Source organism: Calidris pugnax, unplaced genomic scaffold, assembly GCF_001431845.1.
Source record: "Calidris pugnax isolate Ruff unplaced genomic scaffold, ASM143184v1 scaffold44, whole genome shotgun sequence".
Taxonomy (NCBI): domain Eukaryota; kingdom Metazoa; phylum Chordata; class Aves; order Charadriiformes; family Scolopacidae; genus Calidris; species Calidris pugnax.
The window spans coordinates 18,185,166-18,200,804 of NW_015094506.1; the positions used below are offsets into that span (position 1 = coordinate 18,185,166).

General features: G+C 39.8%; 1 protein-coding gene across 5 annotated transcripts in view; it reads left to right on the forward strand.

Moving 5' to 3' along the window:
* Positions 1-11,390: 11,390 nt before the first annotated feature.
* The window catches only part of OSBPL8 (oxysterol binding protein like 8), a 64,435-nt gene continuing 60,186 nt past the window's right edge, over positions 11,391-15,639 (forward strand). For 2 of the 5 annotated variants that reach the window (XM_014963923.1, XM_014963924.1), the window contains exon 1: positions 13,268-13,375. Coding sequence is in view for 2 of the 5 variants with exons in the window: in XM_014963921.1 (XP_014819407.1) it covers positions 13,334-13,375 (42 nt within the window). In the remaining 3 variants the exon portion in view is untranslated. Of the gene's footprint in view, positions 11,444-13,267; positions 13,376-15,639 lie in introns of those variants that run through there. The other 3 variants (XM_014963921.1, XM_014963920.1, XM_014963925.1) reach the window with 3 other exon arrangements.

Consider the following 15,639-nt stretch of genomic DNA (forward strand, 5'->3'; position numbering starts at 1 on the left):
TCTTTGTTTACTTCTCTGAAGTATTTCAAAAAACTTCCAAGGAAGTGTCAAGACTTTGTTTGTTTGGTTTCCTGGTTGTGCTGCATGAAGTGACCTTATAACCACTCCCTGGCTGTCAAGGAACAGAACCGTATTATCCCAAGCATGACATACAGTTTCTTTTCTACTTCAATTAATTTAGTATCTTCTGTAATGGTCCCTGAAGCGGAACATTAAATGTACCCTCATAATGTGTGGTTCTTGCTACAGAGAGTCTTCTTGTCTCCTGATACCAGGAGCAAAAAGCATTCTGCTCTTCAGAAATGGGATAGCTTTTAGGAACAAGTATGTTTAAAAATTCCTGTGCTTGAGGGCTTTAAGCTGCGAAAAGCTTAGCTTCTATTTGCAGCTCTGGCAACAATTATTTTTATTTAAGTTGCTTGTTTATTGTTGGAAATAGCGTGAGCAGTTGCTTCACGTTAGGCAGTGATACTGAACTGTTTTCTGACAGCTGTGAATTGTAGGTAAGTTGTCACTTGATGCTTGTATCACTGCCATAGCTGCTTCTTGTGGCAGGCAAGGTGCTTCTCATTGCCCAAAAAAATGTCATGGCAGAGCGTGTAATTCGTTGAGTAGAAATGGGTGAGGAAACAAGGTCACTTGCCAAGTCTGCAATGCAATAATATTCTGCAGTTCCTGTGGATCAGGTTATATTGTCTGAATGCTCTTGGTTCATCTTGTATAATTAAAAGCTATGTGAGATTCTTGCAACAGTTCCAAATCAAAGTTGATTAGCAGTTACTCAGTAGCTTCAGAAAGACAAGCTTGGATGTTTGATGTGTATCCTGATTTGAGGTAAAACAGAATCAATTTTCATTTCAGTAATTTGGCTTTTAAGTTAAGCCTCTTCTAACTAACTCTCTGAAATTAATGGCATATTTTTCAGACAGTGTCTGCTTCTAGCAGTGATAAGGTCTGACATTTATACTTAATACCAAGGAATGGTATGCAGAGAGGCTCTTGCTTGTACTTACTGCTGTAACAACCATAGTCAGCTAACTTTGTTATATGCCACATTGGAGTGTTGGAAGTGGAAGAGCATAGAGGGCTCACACCTGTGGGAAGCAGCAGACAGGACAGGTGACCCAAAACTGACCAACAGGGTATTCCACCCCATCGGCATCATGCTCAGTATAAAAGCTGAGGGATCAAAGGATCAGCTCTCTTTCTTCAGTGGTTGGCATCTGAGGACTACTCAGGCTGTTTGTCTGCATTTGATCCTGATCTGTGCATTCCTGAACCCAGAGCTGGAATCCAGTTCCCATCCACTGATGAGTCCAGTATGGGACTTTCCAAATGCCTGCCAGCGACATGTTTATCATCCCGGGAGCTCGATTCCGGGTTTTGTATAAATTTGTATGTATTTCAATATTCTCTTATTAATATTATTTTCTTTTTATTATTAATATTTCATTAAAGTAGTTTTAGTTTTCTTTTCAACCTATAAATGTCTCTGTCATTCTCTCTCCCTCCTCTAAAGGAAGACAGGTTAAAGAGAGCATTGTTGTTTGTTTAGATGCCAGCCCAGCCTAAACCATGACAACACTAAAAACACTAGTGCCTGTTAAGCTGGTACAAAGCCTATTTGAAATATTTGTTCATGACATTTAAAAAAATCCCACAGAACAGCAACAATGAAAAATATCCCACAGAAGACCTACTCCTCCCCGGTCTGACATTTATACTTAATACCAAGGAATGGTATGCAGAGAGGCTCTTGCTTGTACTTACTGCTGTAACAACCATAGTCAGCTAACTTTGTTATATGCCACATTGGAGTGTTGGAAGTGGAAGAGCATAGAGGGCTCACACCTGTGGGAAGCAGCAGACAGGACAGGTGACCCAAAACTGACCAACAGGGTATTCCACCCCATCGGCATCATGCTCAGTATAAAAGCTGAGGGATCAAAGGATCAGCTCTCTTTCTTCAGTGGTTGGCATCTGAGGACTACTCAGGCTGTTTGTCTGCATTTGATCCTGATCTGTGCATTCCTGAACCCAGAGCTGGAATCCAGTTCCCATCCACTGATGAGTCCAGTATGGGACTTTCCAAATGCCTGCCAGCGACATGTTTATCATCCCGGGAGCTCGATTCCGGGTTTTGTATAAATTTGTATGTATTTCAATATTCTCTTATTAATATTATTTTCTTTTTATTATTAATATTTCATTAAAGTAGTTTTAGTTTTCTTTTCAACCTATAAATGTCTCTGTCATTCTCTCTCCCTCCTCTAAAGGAAGACAGGTTAAAGAGAGCATTGTTGTTTGTTTAGATGCCAGCCCAGCCTAAACCATGACAACACTAAAAACACTAGTGCCTGTTAAGCTGGTACAAAGCCTATTTGAAATATTTGTTCATGACATTTAAAAAAATCCCACAGAACAGCAACAATGAAAAATATCCCACAGAAGACCTACTCCTCCCCCAGTACCCCCTGAAAAAACTCCCAAACCAAAGCCAAAAAAACCCAACCCAAAACAAAAAACAACCCCCAAAAAACTGATGCCTAAAAAAACGGAAGTTAGGTTTCTCAGCTTATTTTAATTAGGCAAACAGTAAAGTGAGAAAAAAAAAACTAAACCTGGCATAAACAATGGAAATCTAAATTAGACTTTCTAAATCTTTTTAATAAACCATGATGTGTTAGCCAGATACTATTACTGCCTGTTTGAACCTGCTGCTACTTTAAGTTAGAATTTCTAGGGTTTTTCCTATTGCAGTAGGCGTCTCTGACCTTTTGTTCTTAAATTCTCATACAGATATCCTGTGTCTTGAAATTGTGGAACTACCTTCTAGCACTAGCCAAAAGAAATCCAAATGAAGGCCATCTCTTATGTCATCACCTCTATTTTAATATCAAGAAGAGACACTGCTGGCAAGATAAGAAAACTAAATTGTATGTGAGAATAAACATGAGGTTCCTGTTTGAAATATCCACCATGTTTAATCCTGCAGAAAGGCCATTTCATAAAAACCTCTCAAACACAATATAACTGTATAAGCTAAACACGATGTGTCCGCTGTCAAGGAATGTACTGAGTAAGATTTAATCACTTTTGAGGAGGGCAGTCATGCTGTTCCTCCAGGTGTCTAACTCCTGCAAAGATGAGGGGGAGACCATAGGTGAAAAAGGGGAGGGCTCTCATTAAGTATGAGTGGTCCTTTGAACACAGACTTGGAAAAATGTTCTTGTCTATCCCCCAGCAATAGAGACTTTTTAAACATAAATGGTAGCATAACATAAGTAATACATGCTGTAATGTCTGAGATAATTCCAGTTTTAATATGAACACCAAGCAACTTGCTTGCAAACTATTAGTAAGCAAAATGTTTTACAATGACTGTCTGACCATGTGCATATTCCAAAATTGTGACAACCTGGACTTTTGTTTCTGTTTGCTTAAGTCAGCTCAGAGAGAAGCAATGTAGGAAATCAACTGCAATAGCTTTTGATGTGGTGAGGAGCTGTGTGATGGTGTCTATCTGTCCAAAGCAATGACACTGAGATACAGAAACTTCACAGTAGTTTGAGCTAACATATAGTTCATCTGACAGTTGGTAATTCATTGATCTGCAATAGTACCATCACTTGCAATCATTTATGTATAATCTTAGAGTAGCTTTCTGAAACATTATTCCTTATGAAGTTGATTGTATTCTTGACCAGCACATGATCAAGTAATTAAAATATTAAAATATTTCGGTGTGTATGTTTGTATTATAACCAAGATGTTTAGAGGATTTCTTCACTGAAGATAGTATTTTGCATCACTTGAAGTATTCAAATAGGCTTTCAGCACCCCCTTATTGGGGCTTTTTCAGCGCAATGAATTAGTTCTTATATGCTTAAAGTGTTTTTCATAGGGTTGAAAGTGTCTTGTGTTTGGTTTTTTTTCTTGTTCCCTTTTTAAGACTTTGACTCTGTATTTGACAGTAATGTCTGTCAAGGGGAAAAGAGAAAAATGTTTCTTTTAGGAAAAGCAAGGTTGGATTTTGTTCTGGAAAGTTCCATGCAGAGGAAATCCGAATCTGTCTCATGTCTCAGGACAGCAACTGATTCCACTTTGACATCAGAAATGGAAGGAATTGTTCTGCCACCTATACCTCTTGTCTGTGGAAACGTCTCTGCTGACTTACCGTACTTTTTCATATCAGAAAAACCTTTAACAACAGCATTGCTTTTCCTTTTGCTTTGGCTTGATGCCCTTCAGTTCCTGCAGTAGTTTCCAGTTGGTGTTGGGCAGGTCTGTAGCTGTAGACCTAGTCCATGCTTGCACAGGCTGTTATGGTTGGAACAGAAGTGGGTTAAGAGGTGCTTCTTGGCTCTTCTTTACCACTGCTCTGCCAGAAATGCAAGCAGAAGGGCAGGTGCTAAGTCCCATGGCCTAGCTCAGTTTAAATGAGCTGTATTTTGAAAGCATCTGTTTAACATAATTTGCAATAGTGGGAGTCCATCTGAGAAAAGAGGGTTGGGGAGCACCTGCATGGACAGGTCTGTGGGCAGGTCAGAAAGGCAGCAGCTGCAGTGGGGAAGGTGGAGGCAAGGACCAGGTGTGGAGGGCTAGTAACCTCTTAGGCCCTTTCAGCTGTGTCTAGAAGAATGTGTCATGCTGTGATTTCATACAGCTGTCAACATGAGAAGTAAGAAACCACAGGGGGTACCAACTGGCCTCTCATCACAGTGCAGAACTACTTTTTTTTACTCTGAGATATTAATTTGAGCATCTTGGCTTCTAATGCAAACCTCTCCATAAACATGAGTTGACTAGATATATGGGGGGATGTCTGTGTGAGGCTATTGGTAGTACCTCTACAGTTGTGAAAGAAAATTTCTGATGCTGTTAGAAGAAAGGTGGGATTCCCTGACTTCAAATGATTAAATTTGTCATGTTGCTTTCTTAAACCTGTTTTACCTTGTTGGTTTGGGGCAGGAAAATGCAAGGCCCAAATAGTGAATGTACCCTAAAGCTGCAGTGTGGAGTTCTGAAAAGAAGACAGTTTGCAACGGGTCTAACCACTTAATTTGAGTGTATCTTTTTTTTCTTCAAACAAAGACTGTCATTGACCAATTTAATGTTGTATAAGGTTGTGTAAGGTCAGTTATTTTGTTGGCTGGTACTGTAGCATCTTGAAATGTGAAAATAAGATGCTAGATGTGGTGATGTAAGGTTTGATTTCATCTTCTTTGCCTACTTCATAACAACAAAGCAAAAAAAACTTCTGAATATTTTATGAAGCTTCATAGATTCTATCTGGTTCAAGCTTAAATGAAAAAAGAAAATAATGATTTATTGCCTCTCTTGTTCTTATGCTCAAAAGTTGGACTGAGCCCTTGGTAAAACAGGGTTGTGGAGGCAAAGTGGATAATGCTCCAGGTAACTAGACACCCTTAGGTGAAGAAATAGCCATTTTTACCATTAATAACTCATTTGAGTCATGGGAGCAGTCTTGGAAAATGCACATTATGAAGACTGGAACAGTTTGGGGAGCTTTGAATTGCATTTCAGTGGCCAGGGGGCTCCAGAACACTTGAGACTTGAGTGTTTTGAGAGGATGTGGGGTTTCAGTACCTGGAGGAGACAAGTACCAATACTACTTCATTTTTATCACGACAAGTTTGCCTGTGGGACACCTGTTTAAGGTAGTAATCGTTAAAGTTGTAGTGGGTATTCAGAGGTTTGATTTCTTGGCATTCATTGCCATCTGTCACTCTTAAAAGATAGCTGAGATATCTGGACTGTGCTTCTACTTTGCAAGTTTTTTCTAGATGAGAGATGTTTTCAACTGGGCTTCAACTTTCCTGTTTTTTTGGTGGTTGGTTTGTTTATATTTTCTCTTTTCCCTTCTGAAACCAGCAGTACAGAAACAGAGGAAACAGCTTTCTTTGCATGTGGACTGTTTATTCAGGAAATGTGAAGGTAGGTGATGAAACTCAGGGTGGAAGGAAGTGCTTCATAAGGGTGTACTTGGTGGCTGATAGCATTAAGTGATCACAGTATGCTCAAGGGACGTATGTGAGGCAGTCGAGTCTGGTGTGGCTATACCTGTAGCAGACTTTTAAACATTCAAACGTTGCAATTTAGAGTTAATGTAATCATGCAGTTCATCATCTGTGACTTCCCATATATTATTACTGGTTTTGTCAAGCTCTCCTGTTTGACCCGACTTCACAGTAAAAGGAATTGAACCTAGAGATTTACTCAACTCTCAAATTTCTCTTCTGGAGTAGCAGAATAAAACCTCTTCTTAGTGTTTCCAAGTTTGTGTTGGAGTAAGATGCTTAGTTTGAGAGTTGAGGGAAATTTTTGATTTCTTTGTTTATCAGATCTTTTGCTGAATCATGTCACCCCGTTGGCCCAACTCCAGTTTTATCAGTAACTCAGCTTCAGTTCCTGCTTTCTCGGAACTGGTCTTAACAAACACGGGGTCTTTGGCATGCTGTGACATTGTGTCATGTGCAAGAAGCTTGCTCCATCTGGGGCTTGTTAATGAAGTGTACTTGGACTCGTGAACTGAGAGAGATGATCTGTGGCCTCGGGCTACAACTAGGGGTTTGTACTACTTCTGGTGCGCTGGATTCAAAGGGCCTTAAAATTAAGGCATGCGCCTTGATTGTCTTCTGTGCCTTTACTGCTCCCTTGCTGCATGGACTATGGTGAAAGTGCCTTCACCCTGTCATATGACAGCTGAATGACACCGATTATTTGAGAGCCTTGGTTTGATCACCCTGATTAGATTTAGGATTTATATTTCCGTTAATCTCTTAAAACTGATCCTATCTCTGTTACCTCTTAATTTTTGTGAAACTTGTTGGCTTTTTGGGGTTTTTTTGGTTTTCATTGGGGTTTTTTGGTTTTGGATTTTTGTTTGTTTGTTTGTTCGTAGCATTAAGATACGCTTCTCAAGAGTATTAACTTTAAAAATTTTCTTATGGACTTTACTGAACTGAATACACTGATAACCACACCTGAGAATTGCTTACCTATGGGTTACCTGATGATCCTGTCCAGACAGCAAGTTGAACATCAGCCAGCAACGTGCCCTTGCCACTAAGAAGGTGGCACCTTAGGTGAATGGTATCCTTGGATGCATTAGACAAAGCATTGCTAGCAGGTGAAAGGTAGTGATCCTTCCCTTCTATTCGGTACTTGCAATGCCAGACCTTGAGTGCTGGGTCCGGTTCTGGGCTTCCCAGTACAAGAGAAACATGGACAAACTGGAAAGAGTCCAGTGAAAGACCATGAAGATAATTAAAGGGCTGGATCATCTCTTGAAGAAAGGCTAAGAGACCTGGAGCTGTTCAGCCTGGAGAAGAGAAGGCTCAGGGAGATGTCATTAATGTGTGTAAATATCTGAAGAGAGGGTGTAAAGAGGACAGAGCCAGGCTTTTTCCAGTGGTGCCCAGTGACAGGATAAGAGGCAGTGGACACAAACTGGAACACAGGAGGTTCCCTCTGAACATCGGGAAACACTTTTTGTACTGTGAGGGTGACCGAGCACTGGTACAGCTTGCCCAGGGAGGTTGCGAAGTCTGCATCCTTGGAGATACTCAAAGGCTGCCTAGATGCCCTCCCACAAAAGTGGTTTGCGCAAGATAACCTCCAGAGGTTCCTTTCTACCTCAACCATTCTGAGATTCCCTTGAATAGCATTTCTGTGATAGTGTTCTGTGTCAGCTTTGCAGCAAGGACCTAGGTGAATTTTTACCCTTCTTGATGCCAATGTAGACAACTGGGTTTCGTTTCTCCTGCTGTGCCTCCTCTACATGCTTGTTGCCAATCAAGCAACCAACATGCTTTTTGCCAATCATTGATCTTTCAAGTCAATGTATTATGCCTGTGTCATCTTAAAGAAATTTACAATGTCCTCTTGTCTGATAAGCATCTTGGTCAATTTAAATGCATTAACTTATTTTAGGCCTTAAGGAAAGAAGGCAGGCATGCAGCAGAGCTTAGCAGGTCAGTTTTGAAAGTTAGAGCCTGGGAGAAGGCTTCCCCTTTGGAAAGGCCAGATCAGCATGCAGTACCCTTTCACTGTGCAGCCTGTAGGCAGCTCACAGGTGAGGCTGTACCTTGCCTATGAGGTATGATGCTGGAGTGTAAGAGGGTACTCTGATGCTATAAAAGATCACAAAACAGTATCACAGTGCAAATGCCATATCTAATGACTGTAGGTGATAGTACTTAGGGAGAAAGCTAAAACCTGCCTATATAATACAGTATGCAGGTGTTTAAGTAACTTGGTCCGTTGATTGAACAGAAAACATATTAGATTCAGGAGTCATCTCTTACCACTTCCACTTTGTGGCTGCATGGTGGTTGAAATTTGGGAACTCATGGAGGGCGGTGAGGATACAGGAGGTGGCATAGCAAGCCTCTCAATGAGATCAGGCCAAGACTCTTGTCTAATTCTCCAAATTTAGTGAAGTGTTTGGACTGAAAGTTGATCTTTTGTGGGAGAAGGGGAAGAAGAGGAATCGTTTTGTAAATTGAATTACAGTTTTTAATGTTGGAAACATACCTCCCATAGGGTATTACTGCATGGAGTCAGGTTTAAACTCTGATGTGCCTGGAACAAGTTACATATTTGCTGAGGAGCCATTCTTACGCTGGAGGAAAAAGGGCTTTTCTTTCCTAATAACCCCTTTATTTGGTTAAATCAACATATCTGTACAATAAACACTGATATAATCTGGTTAACATACGGAATGTATAAGTCAATACAGAACACTGCCAAATCCGCTTACCTGTAAAGTTGTGAATAAAGGTGTGTGCCTTCACAGAGACTTCTGACACAGCTGAGGCCTCTGGCTTCCACTGCTTTTGCTCTGTGGCCTGTGTAACTATACATTATAGAAATCATATGTAACATTATAGAATCATGGAATCATTTAGGTTAAGATAATTGAGTCTAACCATTAATGTAACACTACTAAAACCACCACTGAACCATGTCCTAAGCGCTATATCTACATGTCTTTTAAATACCTCCAGGGATGGTGACTCAACCACTTCCCTAGGCAGCCTGTTGTAATGCTTGACAACCCTTTTGGTGAAGGAATCTTTCCTCATGTCCACCCTAAACCTCCCCTGGCTCAACTTAAGGCTGTTTCCTCTTGTCCTAGCACTTGTTACTTGGTAGTCAGGAGATGAGATCAACTCCCCACCTCGCTACAACCTCCTTTCAGGTGGTTGTAGAGAGCAACAAAGTCTCCCTTCAGCCTCCTTTTCTCCACACTAAGCAACCCTGGCTTCCTCAGCCACTCCTCATAAGACTTGTTCTCCAGACCCCTCACCAGCTTTCTTGCCTTCCTCTGGAAATGCTCCAGCACCGCAATGTCATTCTTGTAGTGAGGGGCCCAAAACTTAACACAATATTCGAGGTGAGGCCTCACCGGTGCTGAGTACAGGGGGATGATTGCTTTGCTAGTTCTGCTGGCCACGCTGTTCCTGATACAGGCCAGGATGCTGTTGGCCTTCTTGGCCACCTGGGCACACTGCTGGCTCATGTTCAGCTGACTGTCAAACAACACCCCCAGGTCCTTTTCTGTGGGGCGGTTTTCCATGCACTCTTCCACAAGGCTGTAGTGTTGCATGGGGTGGTTGTGGCCCATGTGCATTACCCGAGGCATACTTCTGTGGCTTTTGGGGTATCTTTATTCAAAGGGTGGGAGTTAGGAAGAGGTAGGAAGATGTGTAAGACTTCTGTGTATCTTTATGTATTGTTAGATAAAATCCTGTTCACACAGAGTAGTAGCTTTCATTGATGTGTGCTGTAATTGCTTCTATATTGCTCCTATTCTTAAGGTGCAGCTAACTGAAAACCAGACTGTTACAAAAATTACCAATGCCTGAAGAATTCTGTTAAAGTAAGATGAACTACAGGTTAACATGATGGTTTGTTGATTGTGTGATAGGTGGGGTGCATTTCCCTTCTGCTTTAAATACGTGTTTCTGAGGTAGATCCTCTTCACAGTGGAGAGAAATAGCTTATTTCATGACATGATTTGTCCAATTGGTACAGCTGCTTTAAAATAAACAAGTACTTAGAAGAGTATTGCTAGTATCCATTGTCTATAAAAGAAACATAGGTGATTAGCTGGGATGCTATCATATAAATCTATTCAAATTATTTCAGTTTGCATGTGCCCTTCTGAACATTTAAGTGTTTAAGAGCTGTGAGCGTGAAGAAGGAACATCTGTTAATTAAAGCCACAAACCAACCAACCAAATGGCAAACATTTGTGAAAGTGAAGAGAGCAGCAAAGGCATGTCATAAATGTCCCCAAAAAGCTGACAAGATGATGATTTAAATTTGGGGTTGTGTCTTCAAATCTGTTCTAGCTGAAGTAGAAAAGAGCTTGCTTACTCATGGAAGCACCCCTCTTAATAACCTGGCTGCATTTACAATTAGATAAATTCCCCTTCCGTATGTTGATTGGAAAATTATTTCAAAGCCTTGGAGCTTGCATGGCTGGAAGCATTCTGCAATTTTCAAAATAAATCTGTTCTCCAAGTTCATACTTACTTGGCTTTTTGGCAATATCTTTTTGCTGAGAGATCCCTTTTCCCTCCTTGGTATTTATTTTGGCATATTTCAGAAGCAATATTGTTCACTTTCAGCCTTTGTTTTGCCAAGAAAAATAAGCCAAGCTGGCTGTCTACTCATAAGCTAAACAATGTGGGGGAAGGTAGTCTTTAACCATTTCTGCACCTGCTTTACTCTGCATGTCTGCTCAAACATGAGCAGGCAGAATTTTCTACCTCCCTGTCCTAGATAATTTCTCTGCAGGCTTCAGGACCCTGCTGGATTATGAGTTTTCTGGGGACCATGGACGACCATAAATGCTAAGTATTAGACATTAGGATACCTGTCAGATGACACTGCTCTTGAGAGTGAGGTGAGGAAGGATATAGTGGCTGTGGTCGCATGAACAAACAGAGGAGCAGGATACACCAGGAGTGTTGACAATACAAATTAAGAGTTAAACAAATGTCTGTTAAAAATAGAAAAGGGTTTAAAACCGGTTTAGGGTGAATGTTCCTGTGTCAGGAAAGATCTGTTTATTTGGATAACTGAGTGCGGTTGCAAGTTTGTGTAACTAAAAATGCTCACTAACTGCTTTAAATATCAGTGTATACATCTGTTTGCAATGCCATTCATTTTTCATCTTGTTCAAGAGAGTTTAGTGTTTCCATAAATTGAATATGTATGTAGCCTGGTGTTGCTGAATTGCCTGCTAATAATAGAACCTCAGATGGGTGCGTGTGGGAGAGATGACAAGGAGCGGTCTCCAAGAGACATTGCCCAATTCTGCATTCCTGTGCTGGTGTGTGGAAGGTGCGTGTCGCAGTGCCTGCCGCCCAGGGAAACAGAGCTGCTGGGGTGAATTCCTCTTTCTGTGGTAATGCCATCTTTCATTTTATTAATGCAAATTAATCACTTGTAGTCATCTCCCTTCAGGTGTCTACTGTTTCTAATTTACATGAAAACATCTAGGCTTACGCTTGCCAGTTCCATGCTACCTCGGTAATTACTCAGGTACTTGAGTAAGATCCTCGTCAGCTCTTTGAACTGAATCATAGGGAACTATAAACTTTGCAGTTTCTTTAGTCTTTTTGTTAAACGTTTTATTAATGTTTCCATTTGTGTCTTAGTGGCATATGTTACAGTAACTTGCTATAAGCGCGTTAGTTCTGTATGTTCTTCTTAAAGGTTTTTTGATTGTGATGTGCTTTGCATAATATGAGAACAAAAAAAATATAATGATATAAAAAATATTGAAAGCAAATGGTTGTTCTTCATAGTGAGATTTGTTTTCATGAGTGTGTATTTCCTGAGGCAGGAAATCTTTGAATTGCAAGATCTTGTGTGCCCTCCTGGTCCTTTCCTTTCCCTTCTCCTGCACCCAGGATGCTCCTCAGGCTCCCTGGAGGGGCTGTGATGCCTCCTCCCACCTCTCCCCCTGCAATCAGCCTCAGTCCTCAATTTGTTTCTGCTAAAGCTTGAGCTGAAGCCATAGCTTGATGTATACCTTAAGCACAATATGATGACTCTGTAGCTTAAAAAAAAGTCATACTCCATACTAGCCCTGCTCTTGCACAAGTGTTAGTTTAGCAATCTGGTTTGTAATTTGGCTGCTTCCTGTCCCTTTACTCCACCCAAGACAAAAAGAAAGAAAGAAAAAAAAAAAAACAACAAAGTAATTCTTGGACTAATTCTGTGATCAAACACTTGCTCTGGTGGGAGGGAAGGGCAGTGTGAGCTTGGCTTCGTGGAGGGTTGGACTTTGGGGCTTTCTACATGTGAGATGCTGGCTTAAGTGTTTGAAACGGGCCAGTTTACAGCCTGTACAGCTTACATGCATCCACCTGTATCTTTTGTTGATGGGAGCTTTGGACAGAGAAGCAGAACAGTGGGTTGTTGATGGGCATCTCTGTAGGCATCCCGTTTTGATCATCTTCCTTCCTGAAGCCTACTAAATGATTCCAACTCGAACCATTCTATGAATGGTTAAGACATGGTTTTTTCCACTGAATTTTGCTTGATTCCAGACTGTTATCTTGTCTTACTGGTAACTTCAGATGTGGTGTGAATACTAAGGTTTATTGCTGCTTCCATTCTTTAGCAAAAATAGTAAATAGGAAATGTCTAGAGAATGAGGCAATGCTTTCTGTCTGTGTGAGGTAGACAGCCAGCTGAGTGCCCGCTGTGCCACAGAGGGTGCTGGTCTGCACAAATTATTTAATTTCTGTGTCTTAGTTCCAAAAAGCAAAATGTGTTTGTTTCTGGAGTTGCGCTGGTAAGCCCTGAACTCTGACTGCTCCAGAATTGTTTGTTTGTATGTACCCAAACAGCCTGTGAGCACATGCCTGCGTGGTGAGAGTGGTGGCTGCCAGGGTCTCTGAAACAAGGGGAAATACAGGGCAAAACCTGTGGATTTCTTTGTTGTTTTCTTTTTTGCTCATGTTCTTCCAGTGTAGCTCTTCCTTATTTGATGCAAGCATGCTTAAAAGTAAACGCTTTCCTCTGTGAGTAGCTTTTGTTTTGGCCATTTTATTTGAAACTAACCTTTTATGGGTAATGTGCATGTTTTGCAAGGGACCATAACATATGCAGTTTACAATAGGAAGCTTATTTGCCTTCTTAAAATGTAGAGGAGAGAGTGTAGCTTTTTAACAGATTTCAACCATTGAAACTGAATGATTATATTTTTCTTTCCTTATCCAGGATCTCAAGTAGCGGGATGGAAGGACTCTAACTGACAGAGAGACAGATAGCTCACCCTTTCAGCATGGAGACCGTTCCGGTTGACGGGGAACTTGATAAAAATTCAGTGAGTAGCTTAAACGTGGCTTCATATAATCAAATGAATGTGAAGGTGCCTTTTCAGGAAGAGGATTAAATGGTTTGAATCTGTTCTAGTTTGCTTTGAATTGATACTTTTCTTGTGAAGGCATTTGGAATATCATGTAATATTGCCCATCATTTGCTGCCTTCTCATGGCAAGAGGGTTGCATGTCAAGAAATATTTGGTTCTTGGATTTGATCCTTGGTGTCTCTGAGTCCCAAAAGAAAATGGTATTCCTTTCAGTCTTGTTAATTGGCACTTTACTAGCTAGTAAATACGGACAAAAGAAAAAATAATGTATTTCTTGGTGGAATGAGGAGCAGAAAAGGCAGGAGGAGTGATAATTATATATTATCAAAGTAATTTCAGATGTAAGAGTTGATCATCTGTGCTGATAATAAAATTTCTGAAGTAGTGAAAATGTCAGCTCACTCTTTCTAAGCACAATTCAACAACAGGAAAGGCTAGTGGGTATTATGACACTTAATCATCATCATAATGCTGAAATTATTTAAGAATTTAATTTTTCCACTTAATTTTTTCCATTTAATTTTTTGTCTTATGTGGAAGCACTCTAGTAGCTGAAGCAGGAAATACTTTTTAGTTTTCAAAGCTACTTTCTGATGTGAAGCACTGCCTCCCAAAGGCAAAATAGGATATCTTTTCTGTAACTGTGGTGAAGCTCAAGTTTAATACCCTATTAGTGACAATCTTTGTTTGTGATGATTCAACTGCTACACAGAGCTATTAATTTGATCCAAGTATTTTATTACTGGTTTTATCTTAAGTGATAATTTGGAGACGAGCTATTTTGCAGTGTATTAAGAAAATCCTTGGGTTTTTTTCTGTAATAAGTTCATTGATATGTTGCAGGGCCAATGCATCTATATCCCAGGCACAACATGCTATGAGTATTATCTGTTTGCTGTGCAATAGGATATTTAAAAAAAAAAAAAAATCCTGCCAGTTGACTTGCTGTGCTCTTTGTTTCCTAAATTGGAAAAAAAAAAGTGCCAGTTTACAAAAAACTTTGAAGTAAGTTGAAATGTGCTAGTTTTCTTTTTGTGATGTGCCTTCAAAATAGCATGATTTTAAGAAGGTGGCTTGAAATGAGGATCTTATGATTTACCAAGTCTGCTTCAGAAGAATGTGAAGTGTAAGGATTGATTTGCCTTTTATCCGATGTGCTTAGGCACCTGAAGTGTTATCTCGGAACAAATGTTTTTTTAACTGGTGATATACTGTTATTCCCTACTTTATTCAGATCTTACCAAAATACCATTTAGTGGAGTAATTGTCTATCTTAATTGCAGTTACAACGTGAAGTTTTATGTGTTGCACCACAGCTGTTAAGAGCATTTTTGGAAGCTTATCTGTGAGTCTAATATACTTGGTCTGGTGTATACCGTAGTAAATAATTGAAAATGAATTTTTTTTTTTAAAAAAAAGCATGTATTTTAAGAAAAATTGGACCCAGTAATTTTGAAGACCTTGAGTGTATGCAAATGCTGACACTTCCCAGAATTTTAGATTTTTTTGAAGAGTAATGTTTGAGGTTTTTCTGTATTCCAGACTTTTAGCTGAAATCTTATTTATTTAGTTAGTTATTAGATTCCATTTGTCTAATTAAAATTCATTAAATGCATGAGTTGCAAACATGCATGAAGAATACTGATTAACATTTTGCTCTACGTGGTTTAAGTCCTTTGGGGGGTTTCTAGGAGGTACCTGAAAAAGCTTGACACCTCGAAAGAGGGCTTTCTAGTGTGTTTTTGGCTTGTGTGTAAAAGGAAAACAGAGGAGATCACAGAACTCAATGTTGTGGGCTTTTTTTCCAGAATCAGTCTAGGGAGAAAAGTCTTATGTGAAATGCTTTTCCTGTCTAATAATTAGGTTGATATTACTGTATCTGAATGCAAATGTTAAGACAGCTCAGCAAACTATTTTTGTAGTCTGGCACCATTAAATCAAAGCAAAATACTAGACACTTTGTTTTGAGTTCTTGTTTGAGAAGAGTTTTTGCCTATTTTTCTATAAAACAATAATTTAATTTAAACAAGCCTCGCTGGCCCAAAACTCAGAACTTTACATGGGAATGTTTGGTGTGAAACATTCTTTTTCTAAATTATTTTTAGAAGCTTTTCTAATCAGCTTTAATTTTTACCAAAACGTGTATTTCATAACTACGTTGCCTTTGATGTAACTTTTATATAGTCAGTCCTTGCTAATTTAATACTTCAGTAGGTACT